Source organism: Anomaloglossus baeobatrachus, chromosome 6 (assembly GCF_048569485.1).
Source record: "Anomaloglossus baeobatrachus isolate aAnoBae1 chromosome 6, aAnoBae1.hap1, whole genome shotgun sequence".
NCBI classification, from domain to species: Eukaryota; Metazoa; Chordata; class Amphibia; order Anura; family Aromobatidae; genus Anomaloglossus; species Anomaloglossus baeobatrachus.
The window spans coordinates 217,434,770-217,449,923 of NC_134358.1; the positions used below are offsets into that span (position 1 = coordinate 217,434,770).

At 43.8% G+C, this 15,154-nt stretch overlaps 1 protein-coding gene across 5 annotated transcripts in view; it reads left to right on the plus strand.

Annotated features, from left to right (window-relative positions):
• DCDC2 (doublecortin domain containing 2) overlaps positions 1-15,154 on the plus strand; it is a 207,395-nt gene that overhangs the window by 96,996 nt on the left and 95,245 nt on the right. For all 5 annotated transcript variants that reach the window (XM_075314694.1, XM_075314690.1, XM_075314691.1 and 2 more), the window contains one exon: positions 3,658-3,835. In XM_075314694.1, the coding sequence (XP_075170809.1) occupies positions 3,658-3,835 (178 nt within the window). The remainder of the gene's footprint in view (positions 1-3,657; positions 3,836-15,154) is intronic.

A 15,154-nucleotide genomic window follows, 5' to 3' on the forward strand; every position in this document is an offset into this window, starting at 1 on the left:
CAATATTCGCCAGATTAGCTGACAGTCTGATATACAGTGTAATGTGTCCACCCATATCCTGGCCACTGCCATTAACTTGAGAATAGCGGCAGCTATAGCCATAGAAGTGGTGTCTAGGTATAGTAAAGTAGCCATGTGCTACGCAATGAAACCACCTATTGCGCCACCTGGTGGAAAACAACGGACTTAGCATTTTTATCTCGAAAACGGAATGAGATAGAGAAAAAAAGTGAATTACAAAGTTGTAGGGCATCATCAATTCAATATGAATCGACACCTTGCATACAGAAATGCTATGATAAGAACATGTAAAACTCACAAGTCTGTGGACATGAAGCGATACCTCATGGAGACCTTCCTACAAGTCATTGGGTATGGTGGCTGCGTGGAGTGGCCTCCACGCTCATCTGACCTGACCCCATTTGACTTCTTTCTGTGAGGTCACATCAAACAGCAGGTGTATGCGACCCCTCCACCAACATTGCAGGACCTACGACGACCTATTACAGATGCTTGTGCAAACGTGTCACCTACCATATTGTACAACGTGCAGCAAGATGCAGTATGCTGTCCATAGTCCAGATGTGCATTGCAGCTGACGGTGGCCACTTTAAGCATCAAAGTTAAATGAGCGCCATATGCATGACCAGCATTCAATGTTTTGGGGTGTCATCGGTTTCATATCATACCATTTCTGTATGCAAGGTGTTGATTCGTATTGAATTGATGATGCCCTACAATTTTTTAATTCACTTTTTTTCCTCTATCTCGTTCTATTTTCGAGATAAAAATGCTAAGTCCGTTGTTTCCCACCAGGTGGCGCTATAGATGGTTTCATTGCGTAGCGCATGGCTTTACTATACCTAGACACCACTTCTATGCCTATAGCTGCCACTGTTCTCAAGTTAATGGCGGTGGACAGGATATGGGTGGACACACTGTATATGGGTGCTCCTGACTCTTCTCCCGACAGATGATGTTTGGGAAGAGAAGAATCCGACACATCGGATCTCTGAAGTACAATCTTTTTAATTTCATGGAGACAAAATGCTGGCAGAGAAGTCTGGCAGTGACTCTATCATAGAGAACATAGGAGTGCTCGGCCAAAGCAAACTCTCCGGCATATGGGACTCGAAATTCACACCCTGAGTGTCGTGAGGTGACTGTTAGGATAGCGGCAGACAGGAGCTCCTATGCTGTCCCTCACGCTAGGGGACCCTAGGCTATCCCTAATCTCAGGGTTATTCCTCATTTTGGAGTTGCCTGAGTCCTGTTCCTGACTATGCTCCTGATCAGTACTATTCTGATACCCCTGAGAAAATGTAAAGAATTGTCAGCTCACCCCTCTTCACTCCTGGATCCTGCACCGATGCACGGAACGCCCTGGCCCGGGCGGTAGTGGATATCAGGAAAAGCAAAAATCCAGCATCACGGAGAGTTGGAAGATTAAAACTCGAATTTATTGAGCAGACAAGATAAAATCATACAGACTGTGCGGTGAGCACAAAAATTACAGGTGGAAAAATGTGGGTTAACCTACGCGTTTCGACCAGAGAGTCTTATTCATGGCATGTCATGAATAAGACTCTCTGGTCGAAACGCATAGGTTAACCCACATGTTTCCACCTGTAATTTTTGTGCTCCCCGCACAGTCTGTATGATTTTATTTTTTCTGCTTAATATATTCGAGTTTTAATCTTCCAACTCTCCGTGATGCTGGATTTTTGCCTATTCTGATACCCCTCTCCCACCAGGGAAGGACAGGGCAGGAGTGTGATAGAAAACAGATAAAGACAGACGAGGGAAAACCAAAACTCTGACTCACTGCACACACACAGGAATAGACAATGAGAGACTCAGAAGTAAAGCAACAGCAGGAAGGTAACAACAAAAAAGCAACAAGGGTTAACTCCACAACCACACGCAGCAACAAGTATAACAACCACCAGATAGTGTGGATCACTATACCTCACCAGATCAGCTAAGTTAGACTATAGCTAGCATAGGTGGGAAGGATCTATCCAGAATAATTAGGAGGGGAGTAAATGTGATTAGCTTCCCCATAGCATGTGATCGAAGGAGACTAAAGCGGGCTTTACACTCAACGACATTGCTAACGAGATGTCGTTGGGGTCACGGAATTCGTGACGCACATCCGGCCTCGTTAGCGACGTCATTGCATGTGAAACGCAGGAACGACCGTTAACGATCAAAATTACTTAGCAAATCGTTGATCGTTGACCAGTCATTCTTATCCCAAATATCATTGCTGTTGCAGGACGCAGGTTATTTGTCGTTCCTGCGGCAGCACACATCGCTATGTGTGACACCGCAGGAACGAGGAACAACCTTGTACCTGCGGCCGCCCGCAATGAGGAAGGAAGGAGGTGGGCGGGATGTTACGGCCACTCATCTCCGCCCCTCCGCTTCTATTGGGCGGCCGCTTAGTGACGTCGCTGTGACGCCAAACGAACCGACCCCTTAGAAAGGACGTGGTTCGCCAGCCACAGCGACGTTGCTAGGCAGGTAAGTATGTGTGACGGGTGTAAGCGATGTTGTGCGCCACGGGCAGCGATTTCCCCGTGACGCACAACCGACGGGGGTGGGTGCTTTGACCAGCGACATCGCTAGCGATGTCGCTGTGTGTAAAGCGGGCTTAACAAGCAGACTAAAAGAGATTAACTCTTGCTAGACTGCCTACGAATTAACACTATGCAGGTCAACGCCCGAGTCTGCCAACACCAGAGAAGGTATTGGGCGGAGTGTCAGAATCTTTATGTAGTCTGAACAGAAGCAGATGCTGACATGACAGTCGGGGAAGTTTGTGAAAATGTCCATGTGACACTGAGCCAGTAAGGATAGTACAGACCTATTTGGTATACATGTCAGTGAGGTACATTACCTCAACAGGTAATGACAGATATAGTCATTATGTAACCTAGTCCAAGAATTTCCTCATTATAACACATCAAAGCCTTCTTAAAACAAACGTTTTTTGTGTGTACAATTTAATTTAAGTACGGCCATATCTTTGCTATGTCCCTTCACCACCTCCCGGCAGGGACCGGTTCACACCATTATACCCTTAACCACCTAGGACGTATTTGCACACTGTCTCATTTCACTGATCTTTGAGTTAATTATTCACACTTTTGTTTGGTTACATAAAAGTGCCTTTGGAGAATGGGATCCATGTATAGGTTATAACCACCTGAAAAATAAGGAATGCAGTCACCTCTGGCAGGACTGTGCTTTCCAGGGTCTACATGGCAGCAGCATGGACTGCCTCTATGATACTAGACCCTTCGTTTTGCGAACGCCTTTTAGAATTTAGTTCCCTTTTGCACTTCTTACTGTAACTTTTTACCTACCCCAACATTAAAAAGTCACATGTAAATATAAAATTATGCTTTTTGACAGGTAGTTTATAATTGTTCAATAATTTCTTAGTTATACACATATTTCTTAGAAACCACCATGACAGCTCTCATGATGGTTGCCCTATAACTTCAAGCAAAATATCAAATCTTAATAATTTGAGGAGTGGTGATCAGACTTGACCAAGACCTGTTCTAAAACACATTTTGATTACTGTACATATTTTTTACATCTTAACATTTTCATAAAGTAACCTTATGATTTTTATTTTTTTGGCAGAGACATGAGCGTCACACAAAGTCTACCGGAGGTTCTGCCGATACTGTGGATAATCTCATATCTCCACAACCACCGAAGGCTAAAGGAAAGAGAAATCCAGAACCTCAAATACTAAACAAACCCGTTCGTGTGAAGCAGAAGAAAGAAATGAACAATAATGTTGTCTACCAAGAAAATGGTCAGTGATGATTACCATGGGGAGTGTTTCACCTACTGTATAATAGTTTGCATATTTAGAATATATCTTAGAACTGATGAGACTTATCAATTGTGGTTTCTTAGTTATTTATTGTGTAGTATCTGCTAGGACAATAGTAAAAATGTACAAGTTTGTACATTAGATGTAATCATCTGATGATTTGTGGATGCAAGGGCAACTATATATAATTCTGCTTTCAATTAACAAAAAGGCTAAGTAAACTATTCTCATAGCAGTGAGGAGGCATATGTACAAGGAAAGTAAGGGGTACTTTGCACACTACGACATCGCAAGCCGATGGTAGCAATGCCAAGTACGATAGTCCTCGCCCCCGTCACAGCTGCGATATCTTGTGATTGCTGCCGTAGTGAAAACTATCGCTACGGCAGCTTCACACGCACTTACCTGCCCTGCGATGTCACTCTGGCCGGCGAACCGCCTCCTTCCTAGGGGGGCGGGTCGTGCGGCGTCACAGCGACATCACACGGCAGGCGGCCAATAGAAGCGCAGGGGAGGAGAAGAGTGGGACGTAAACATCCCGCCCACCTCCTTCCTTCCTCATTGCAGCCGGGACGCAGGTAGGAGATGTTCCTTGCTCCTGCGGATTCACACACAGCGATGTGTGCTGCCGCAGGAACGAGGAACAACATCGTAACATCGGTCCTTCCGAAATTATGGAAATGACCGACGCTACACCGATCATACGATTTCGACGCTTTTGCGCTCGTTAATCGTAGTAAAAAGGATTCACATACTACGATGTCGACAGCGACGCCGGATGTGCGTCACTTTCGATTTAACCCCACCGACATCGCACCTGCGATGTCGTACTGTGCAAAGTACCCCTAAGTGTACCTTAGAGAATATGGCTATGTAGGCAGAGTATTACTGTTATTATTACAAATAATATTTTTTTAGAATTGGAGTATTATTACTACTTATAACAGTGGTGGTCCTTATAATATTATTATTATTATTATACCTATTATAATTAATAAAAAAAATAACGAAGAAGAAAACAATATTAATAATAACATAAAATTAACAATTAGGATTTAACACTTAACAATAGCAATAATAGTAGCAATAATAATAATAATAATAATAATAATTATTATTATTATTATTATTGTTATTAGTAAGGACACAATCAGATTTGTTAAATTTATATTGTTATTATTAAAGTGGTTGTGCACCACTTGGGACACCTCTTTTCAATCACTATGTTCTCTCAATGAAAATATTATCATCTATACTTACCAGCCGTAAAAGCGTCATTCTAGAGGTGTCGACACTGGCTTGCTTGACATTGTTATGTTACGTGACCCCTGCAGCCAATCAGCGGCCACTTCACTGTCATCTTTTTTGGACATAATTGACATCCAGAGGAAGTGAGGGCTGCTCTTGCTTCCTCCAGATGTCTGATTTATATGACGGAAAAGACAGTGAAGGATCCCATGACATAAAATGTCAAGCGAGCCAGTGTCGACACCTCTGTAATGGCGCCTGTATAGGAGGTAATTTATGATTGAGTAGTGGGCATATTGACACTACAAGTGTGTTACAAAATTTTATACTATTGGGCGGTGAGGAAAAAATAATTACACTTTTACCACTAAAATGTTGTTTTAACCCCAGATTTCCAATTTACATAAGGCTATATTCACACAACTGTCCCGTTCCTGGCGGTTCGCAAAAAACGGTCCTTTTTTTTTTTAACAGATGCATCCGTGTGGCATCTGTGTGACATCCGTTCTGTTCCGTATATGGGCCGTGTGTCATACGTGTGTCATCCGTGTGCCTTCTGTTTTTTTGCGGACTGAAAACACGGAAGCAGCTAGATAGATAAATAGATGGATAGATAGATAGAGGAATAGATAGAGGGATAGAAAGCTAGAGGGATAAATAGAGGGATGAACGAATGAATAGAGGGATTGCTAGAGGGATAGATAGATAGATAGATAATAAATAAGAAAGACATATAATGTCCCACTCCCCAGCATTTTGTAATCTTGCACCCTTTAGTGCCTTTCATGTGGCACTAAAGGGTGCCTAGCCTTGTATTTAGCCAAAAATTGAAATAAATAATTTAAAAAAAAAAAAAAGACGTGCGGTCCCCTCTATTTTTTGTAGCCAGCTCGGGTAAAGCAGACGGCTGTAGCCTGCAGGCCACTGCTGACAGCTTCACCTTGGCTGGTAATTCAAAACAGAGGGCACTCCACTCCTAAGAATAGAAGGCCGCAGCCGCGCCAGAAGTGCTGCATCCATTAGATGCGCCAATCCTGGTGCTTTTACCCAGCTCATCCCGATGCCCTGGTGTGGTGGCAAACGGGGTAAAATATGGGGTTGATACCAGATATGCAATGTCACCTGGCATCAAGCCCTGGGGTTGCAATGTCACGGCGTCTATCAGATACCCGACATCACTAACCCAGTCAGTAATAATAAAAAAAAATATAGACGACAAACAAATTTTTATTTGAAAAAAACTCCCCAACACATTCCCTCTTTCACCAATTTATTGAAAAGGGAAAAACCATTCCGGGTCCGACGTAATCCAATTAGGGGGTCCCATGATAATCCATTCTCACTGTCACAGTCAAAGAAGAACATAACATTCCCCATTGGCTGGGAGAGCAGTGCAGTGACCAGAGCTAACATCAATAGGTCAGCCCAGGTCACTACAGGGCATGACCAGCGCTGTCTTCAGGAGCGAGGTACATTACCTGCAGTGATGGAAGCCTCTGCACTGCTGACGTCAGCGCTGGTCACTAAGCTCAATGACCGCCGCGTTCTCAGATCACCTCTTGCAAGCGACCCGTGACGTTACCGCTAGTCACGGGCCGCCCGCGAGAGGTGATATGAGAACGTAGCAGTTCGTGACGAGCGTTGACGTCAGGAGGGCAGCACTTCATCACTGCAGGTAATGAACTTTACTAATATCCTGACGGCAGCGCTCATCATCCCCGCGCCTGCTCGTGCTGCATTGCGGGCATATGCTGACACACTGCAGCGCGGGCATATGCTGACACACTGCAGTGCGGGCAAATGCTGACACACTGCAATGCGGGCATATGCTGACAATGCAGTGCGCGCTTATGCTGACACACTGCAGTGTGGGCAGATGCTGACACACTGCAGTGCGGGCAGATGCTGACTCTGCAGTGCGGGCAGCTGCGGGGCTGGCGCGGGAGCGGGACACAGACGGCACAGGCACCGGTCGGAGGTCACATGGAAGTGCTTCCGTGCGGCTTCTGGGGATTTTGCGGGCCCATTGACTTGCATTGAGTCTCGGTCCATTATTACGGAACAGAATAGGACATGTTCCATAATAACGGAACAGACATACGACATCCAATCTGTTTATTTGTAGGATCGGATGCACACGGAAGTGCTTCCATGTGCCATCCGATCCTACACAAAAGACATTGAAAAGATGGTCCTGTCCGTGGGTCCGCAAAAAGCCAGGAACTGAACAGGATAGACGGAACGGTCATGTGAATGAGTCCTAAGGAAAATAGGTAAAAAAAGGCCCCATAACGTTTGACAGAATCTTTCCTGAAAGTAGCAATATCCCACATTTCACAGTACTGTTTGGCAGCACGGCTGGGCTTGGGAGGGAAGGTGCGCCATTTGACTTTTGGAGCATAGATTTTCCTAGAATAGTTTGCGGATTCTATTTGCAGAATCCCTAAGTGTCATAATAGCAAAAACCCACTCAAGTGGCCAAATTCTGGAAAATACATTTTTCTGGGAGTTCATCTACGGGTGTAGTAATGATTTAATCTCTGGAAAACACCCTTGAAATCAAATGCAGTGAATGTTGCAGAATTAAAAATTGCAAATAAGTCCTTGTGATGGGCAGTACATTGTAGTGCCCGTACATTGTACCCAGCTCATGTTCCTGAAGACACACACTCCGTTAACTAAGTGGGTTCTCCTCACTACAACAATGCCAAACATGTGAATGCTATCTGTGCTTTAGATATGTTGTGGTGCTGAGAAGGTAGTGGGTTATTTGGATTTGGGAACGCAGATTTTGCTGGATTTCTTTTTAGGGAAGAGCCATAGCACTTTTCCAGATCCTTTGTGCTACCAATAACATGGAAGTCCCCTATGTTTCATTAACAAATGATGGTCCTCAGTGGGTCTTGTGTTTTTGAGTTGAGTTGAATGTTATTTGGTGGCAATTTGGGTTCAGAACATTTTGGATCAGTCCACATTTATCTTGTGCTCTATGCTGAGCACTTACATATGGGTTTCCATCTATATCTCTCCAAAATACGTGATTCAGGTGAAACCCCAGATGGCTCCATTCACTAATGAGGCAGCAGAGTTACTCTGGACTCTGTATGGCCTCTGTTCAGCGGCATCCGTCTTTTCAAAGTTGAGACAAAATAAACAAATCAACAGCAGTTGAATAATTGGCTTTATTACTGGTTTTTACGTTCACCTTGCAGTAAAAGTGATTAGACGACGTTATTGCTTAGGTCAGTAGGATTGCAGCATTGTAGCATTTATATAGGTTTCTTTAGGTTTGGCTACTATCACACGAAAAAAAAGCTTTTTTTACAAAATAAAGTTGTTTTGCATCACCATATTTTTAAGACTAGTTTTTTTTTTACATTTTTCTGCTGACAGAGTCATATGAGGGCTTGTTTTTTGCGGGACAAGTTGGAGTTTTTGGTCATACAATATTTTTTTTTATCACTTTCTATTTAGCTTTTTGTGAGGCAGAATCAAGAAGAAACAGCAATTCAGGAATTTTATTTTTATTTATTTTTTTTACACCGTTCTTTGTGTCATAACAGCGATAAGAAAGATTTATTTTTTAAGTCGGTACAATTGCAGCTATACCACATTTGTATTGTTGTTTTTTTTTTTAACTATTTTACACCATAAAAATAATTTTGTATTAAAAAAAATAGTTATGTGTATATATATATATATATATATGTATATATATATATATATACATATGTATGTATGTATGTATGTATGTTTATATATCTCTTTCTCTCAGTCAGACCTGTAGATGGCATGGTATAAAGAAGTAGAGGCTAAGCAGAATAAATATATAGGCTTGTGAGAAAGGATATAGTATAACCAGTATTGTGTTCAATCACATCTCTGGTGTTCGTATGCATGAGTCCAGTGAGCAGAGCATCTCTGCATGCAGTCACATAGGGCAGACTGTCAGTCACTGAATAGGACCGCCCGCTGGACTATGCATACAGACACCAGAGATGTTAAATCAGTAAATTGTAAGTTTTACTGAAAATGTTCCCAGTCTTTGGCCCTGATTCATCATTTGTTGTTTTTTTTTGTGATATCAGTTGCCATTTTTGGTGGTAGATCCATCAAAATAGCACACCTGATTCATGAATTTGGCACAAAGTTGAAAATAGTCTTTTTTTTTGTCTTTTTCTGTTGTTTTTCTGGCTCCAAAAGTCATGCGTTTTCAATTATGGTGCAAAAAATGAGGCCAAAATACCCGCATGCTCGAAAATACACTATAACAGAACAGGTGTGAAGGTGTACCAAAGTTTACAAGTTTTAGAAAGTCGCACATAAAGAGTTAGGGTACCGTCACACTAAACGACGTACCAGTGATTCCGACCACGATACGACCTGGTCAGGATCGCTGGTATGTCGCTACAGGGTCGCTAGTGAGCTGTCAAACAGTCAGATTTTCTCAACGACGCAGCAACGATACGGCGGTCGCTGGGACCCTGTCACATTCACGATTCAAATCTTGATTAGTAACATAGGCATGCATCTACATTGCCTTTTCCGCTCCCCCTCTGCTCTGATTGGTGGTCGTGACTGCGTTGTGAAGGCCACTTTACACACAGCTAGCGATGTCGCTGGTGAAAGCGCCCACCCCTGTCGGTTGTGTGTCACGGGCAAATCGCTGCCTGTGGCGCACAACATCGCTAACACCCGTCACAAATACTTACCTGCCTAGCGACGTCGCTATGGCCGGCGAATTGCCTCCTTTCTAATGGGGCAGTTCGTTCGGCGTTACAGCGGCGTCACTAAGCGCCGCCCAATAGAAGCGGAGGGGAGGAGATGAGCGGGACGAACATCCCGCCCACCTCCTTCCTTCCTCATTGCCGGCGGCCGCAGGTGCGATGTTGTTCCTCGTTCCTGCGGTGTCACACATAGCCGCAGAAACGACGAACAACCTGCATCCTGCAACAGCAACGATAATTGGGATTAGAACGACTGGTCAATGATCAACGATTAGGTGAGTAATTTTGATTGTTAATGGTCGTTCCTGTGTTTCACACGCAACGACGTCACTAATGAGACTGGATGTGCGTCACGAATTCCGTGACCCCAACGACATCTCGTTAGCGATGTTGTTGCATGTAAAGCCCGCTTGACTGGGTGACCTTGCCTTTAGAGAAGGCAACATAATAGCGCTTCCATCCTTCTCCATCCTTATCCATCTTACAGTCCAGATGCAGAATGGACTGTATTACTATCTGCTGCTACACGCGGTCCGGGACAAGTGAATTCAGCCCTCTGAAATGTAATGCGATCTACAAGCCAGAACAGAGGATGGAAGCGACCAATCCGAACGCAGTAGCAATCACCAATTGGAACAGAGAGATGGCGCGGAAAACAACGAAGATGCACGCCTACGTGAGTAGCGAACGAGGTCGTTGGGTAAGGTGTCAAACACACCGATGCGTGCTGCCCTGCAGGAGCCCGAAGACCAAAAAATGAACCAGAACAGTGTGTAACGATCAGTGATTTCACAGCAGGGGCCAGGTCGCTGCTCAGTGTCACACACAGCGAGATCGCTGATGAGGTCACTGGTACATCACAAAACCTGGAACTCAGCAGCGATCTCGCTATGTGAGAAGTACCCCTTAGCCGAAAATATCTGGAGTCGCTAAACAAGCGAAAACAAGCAAAATAAAAGAAAACAAACAGACTTCAGATAAATGAAGTAATGCACGGGGTTCAAACATAAAAAAGCGAGAAACAGGAAAAACAAGACAAAAAACAGGCTCAAAGGCAATGATGTGTATTTGACCTTTTCTTCTTGGTGTCCTAGGCTGACTGACACCCATCTCCTTATATATGTGGGTCGTACATTCATTATACAATGTCTTCCTGGCCCCATTTTTAGCGTTTAATTAAACTGTAATAAATTTCACATATGTTATTACAGGGAATCTATTTTTTTGAAGCGTAACTAGATGATAAATGGTTTAATTAATGAAGTAATTAGCTGATGAGGTGGGCTACCTGGTAGATATCAGTGCAGAGGAATTACACTTTCCGCTGGCACATGTTCATGTAAGGCGGCCCTCTCTGACGCTGATTTTGTAGCGTCCAGTTTCTCGGCAGACGTTGGTCATGGTAAATGTTTTTCCGTGCTGTACACTATGTAAAGCGGGATTGCGTATGTGTATATGTCTGCTGTCAAATAATTTTGGTTTTTACTGGTGACTAATGGTGAGTGAGCACTACCATGCTCGGGTGCTTGGTACTCGTAATGAGCTGTTGGATGCTTGGATAGGCGCGACTCAAGTACCCGAGTATAATGAAATTTATTGGGGAACTCAAACATTTTTCCGTTAGATTTCCCGGAAACATACTTGAGTTCCCCATTGATGTCCATTATACTCTGTACTCAAGTCTCGTCTATCCAAGCATCCAACAGCTCGTTACGAGTACCGAGCACCCAAGCATGGTACTGCTTGCTCATCTCTATTAATAATTAATATTAATTAATAGATTATTAATTTTAATAATCATTCTATTCTTCAATCATGGTGGTCTGCCTGATCTTAGCCTGTTCTTCTGCTTATATACTGCAAACTACTCTAAGCACACAGTGCTGCAGTGTAAAGTATGGAGAAAAGATACCAGTCACCTAAGCCACTGATGAGACAGGAGAAGGATATCAGACAGTCTCTTTTTATGCATGGTGATATCTAAAGCCCTGTCATCCCATTACAGGGATATTGAGGACAATACTGATGGGGCTGCCCTCTTGTATTTCTGAGGACACCTTCTCAAATAGCGAAGATGAAATACAGACATCTGGCCTAACCAAAAATCTGTACATTGGTTTTTTGAAGTAACTTCAGTAATAATTTGTATAAAATAATAATTACGTTGACTCCTTCATGACCAGGCAGTTTTCTGGATTTCGAGCTTTTGTCTTTCCCTCTCTTTCTTCTTCCAGAAGTCCTGCCTTTTTATGTTTCCATCCACAAAGCTGTAGGAAAGCTTGTTTTTATTTCAGCACAAATTCAAGTTTTGAGAGACACAATTTATTTCACTTTACAATGTCTCGACAGCAAAAGAAAATTCCAAGTGCAGTAAAATGGTGAATCCTGCTCCGCAATTCCACCATTGTCTTCTTGGTTTTGTTTTTAGGGCGTTCATTATTTGGGAAAAATGTGCAATAAGGATGGAGGAAGAAATGCCACTGTCAGAGATTCACAGCAACATTTAAAGGCAATCTGTCAGCAGGTTTTTGCTACCTCATCTGAGAGGAGCATGATGTAGGCAAAGAGAACCTGAATCCAACGATGTATCACTTAGATTACTGGATGAAGCTCTTCTGACACAATCTGAATTTTTAGATTTAGCCATCTAGCAGGGCTGAGAGAGCTGTCCCCTCCCACACCAGGCTATCTATAGATATTGTACATTGACAGTGAGGTGTCAATTACAGGAGGGGGCATGCTGGACTGTCATGCGCATGATATAGTAGTTCGAGCAATGATAAGTCATGCTGCTTAAATAAACAAAGAAAGCAAATCAACAACAGATCAGACCTTGACAAGACAGGCATTCTCTGTTTTAACCCTTGCAGCATGCGGTCTTCACATTATATAGCAAAAACCTGCTAGATTCCCTTAAAGGGGTTACACAGCCGGGATCAGAGCCAGCTCAAGTAACTGCTGTTATAGTCACATGCTGGCTGTTTAACACACCCGGCACCTGCCATGTGTGATGGGCTCAGCTCCTGCTCCACCTCCATATACCTGTACTGGATTTAAAAAAATGGATATACGGATCCAATACAGATAACAATTCAGATCTAAATTGTCCACTTTTTTCTGTATTGAATACGAATGATTTTTTGCATGCTGAACCCTGGGTTAGAGTTCAGGTGACTGTATGGATGGAACAACATCACTTTCAGTCCTGGCTCAGACAGTAAGGGGGACTTTGCACACTACGACATCGCAGCTGCGATGACGGTGGGGTCAAATCGAAAGTGACGCACATCCGGCATCGCTGTCGATATCGTAGTGTGTAAAGCGTTTTTGATACGATTAACGAGCGCAAAAGCGTCGTAATTGTATCATCGGTGTAGTGTCCGACATTTTCATAATTGCGCGGCAGCGACGGTACGATGTTGTTCCTCGTTCCCCTGCGGCAGCACGCATCGCTGTGTGAGAAGCCGCAGGAGCAAGGAACATCTACCTGCGTCACCACGGCTCACGCCGGCTATGTGGAAGGACAGAGGTGGGCGGGATGTTTACGTCCCGCTCATCTCCGCCCCTCCGCTTCTGTTGGCCGCCTGCCATGTGACGTCGCTGTGACGCCGCACGACCCGTCCCCTTAGGAAGGAGGCGGTTAGCCTGCCAGAGCGACGTCGCAGGGCAGGTAAGTGCATGTGAAGCTGCCGTAGCGATAATGTTCGCTACGGCAGCGATCACAAGATATCGCTGCTGCGACATAGGCAGGTACTATCGCACTCCGCATCGCAAGCATCGGCTTGCGATGTTGTAGTGTGCAAAGTACCCCTAAGGGTATGTTCACATGTTGGATTTCCTAGCAAAGTGAATAAGATTTCAGAAATCTCATTCACATGCAGCTTATTTTTGCCGTGCAGCTTTAGATCTGCAGTATTTCGATTCTTTTAATGCTTTTCACTCATTTTAATGAAAGGGGGAAAAAAAGCATCAAAAACATATAAGAAAGCACAGCAAACATACATGATTTTATACAGCATTTTTCCTGCCAACGGACACGTTTTTGGCACAGAAATATCTGCGGAAAATGCTTATCATATGCCCGTAGCCTAACACTAGTTTATTTTAGGCCTCCTTCACACGTCTGAGTCTCTGGTACGTTGTCACACGTACTGGAGACCTGGGCACACGTAGACCCATTCAATTCAATGGGTCTGCGCTCACGTGCGTGTTTTGCCATGGACCGTGTGTACATGTAGAGCATATGTGTACCCGTGTCCTCCACACGTAGACATGTTTTCTCCAGTATCATGGACCGCACACGGACCGCACACGGACCGCACGGATGTGATCCACTTGACACACACCGGAGAAAATACACGTGTCTGTGAATTAAAAGGAATTTCTATACTCGCCTTCTCCAGAGCTGCTGTTTCTGCCGCTACTGTCACTTGCTTCTGACCCCCGCTCATTATGCTCATCACATATTCACTCCACTGCGGGCCGGAAGCCGCAGCAGCGGGGAGTTGGAAGGACCGGAGACCGTAGATAGCACCACGGACAGCAACGCCAGGGACAGGTGAGTAGAAAGTTCCTGTTCTCCGTGTTATCACGGATAGCACACGGAGAACACACATGTGCCATAAACACGGCACACGGAGGGCAATACGCACCTTTAACACGTCCGTGAAAAACATGCGTGATTTGCATGGATGTGTGAAAGAGGCCTTACAAAGATCTCTTCTGTCTGGTGCGCAGATAGGAGTGGAAACTCCCTTTAAGTGGAAGCATTCACTAACGTCCACTTGTAAGGTGTATTATATGTCATTCATTTATTTCCTTATTATTTAACTTTATAAGTTATACTCGTAGCAGTTAAGTATTTTTTATTTCTCCCATTTCTGCAAATTCTTTTATCATGTTGGGAGTAGAAAATCTGCGGGAGGTCTTGAATAAAACGTCTTTGAAGGAAATGTCTCCTTGATATTATAAATTGTCTTTTTATATTGTACTTTACTGCTTGTGTATCTCAGACAGATGGCAGAGATAGAAAGAAAAAAACATTAAACTGTCTTTGAACACGTTCTCACTGCAAATTGACTTAAGAAATACAGTGTAAAACCGTATCCTGGCACGTCCCACTAGATGGCAGTATAATACCATCAGATTGTCATCTGTGGCCATCTAATAAAGATGCGATGAGCTGTTTCTTCAGGGACACGGATCCTATTTTCACTTGGCACCCAAGCTACGATGTGAGATATGGCCGTGATTGATAAAGTTGGGTATGAATTAGATTTTACATATATTTCAGCCTCAGCTGAGATACGCCTTGTATGCTTTG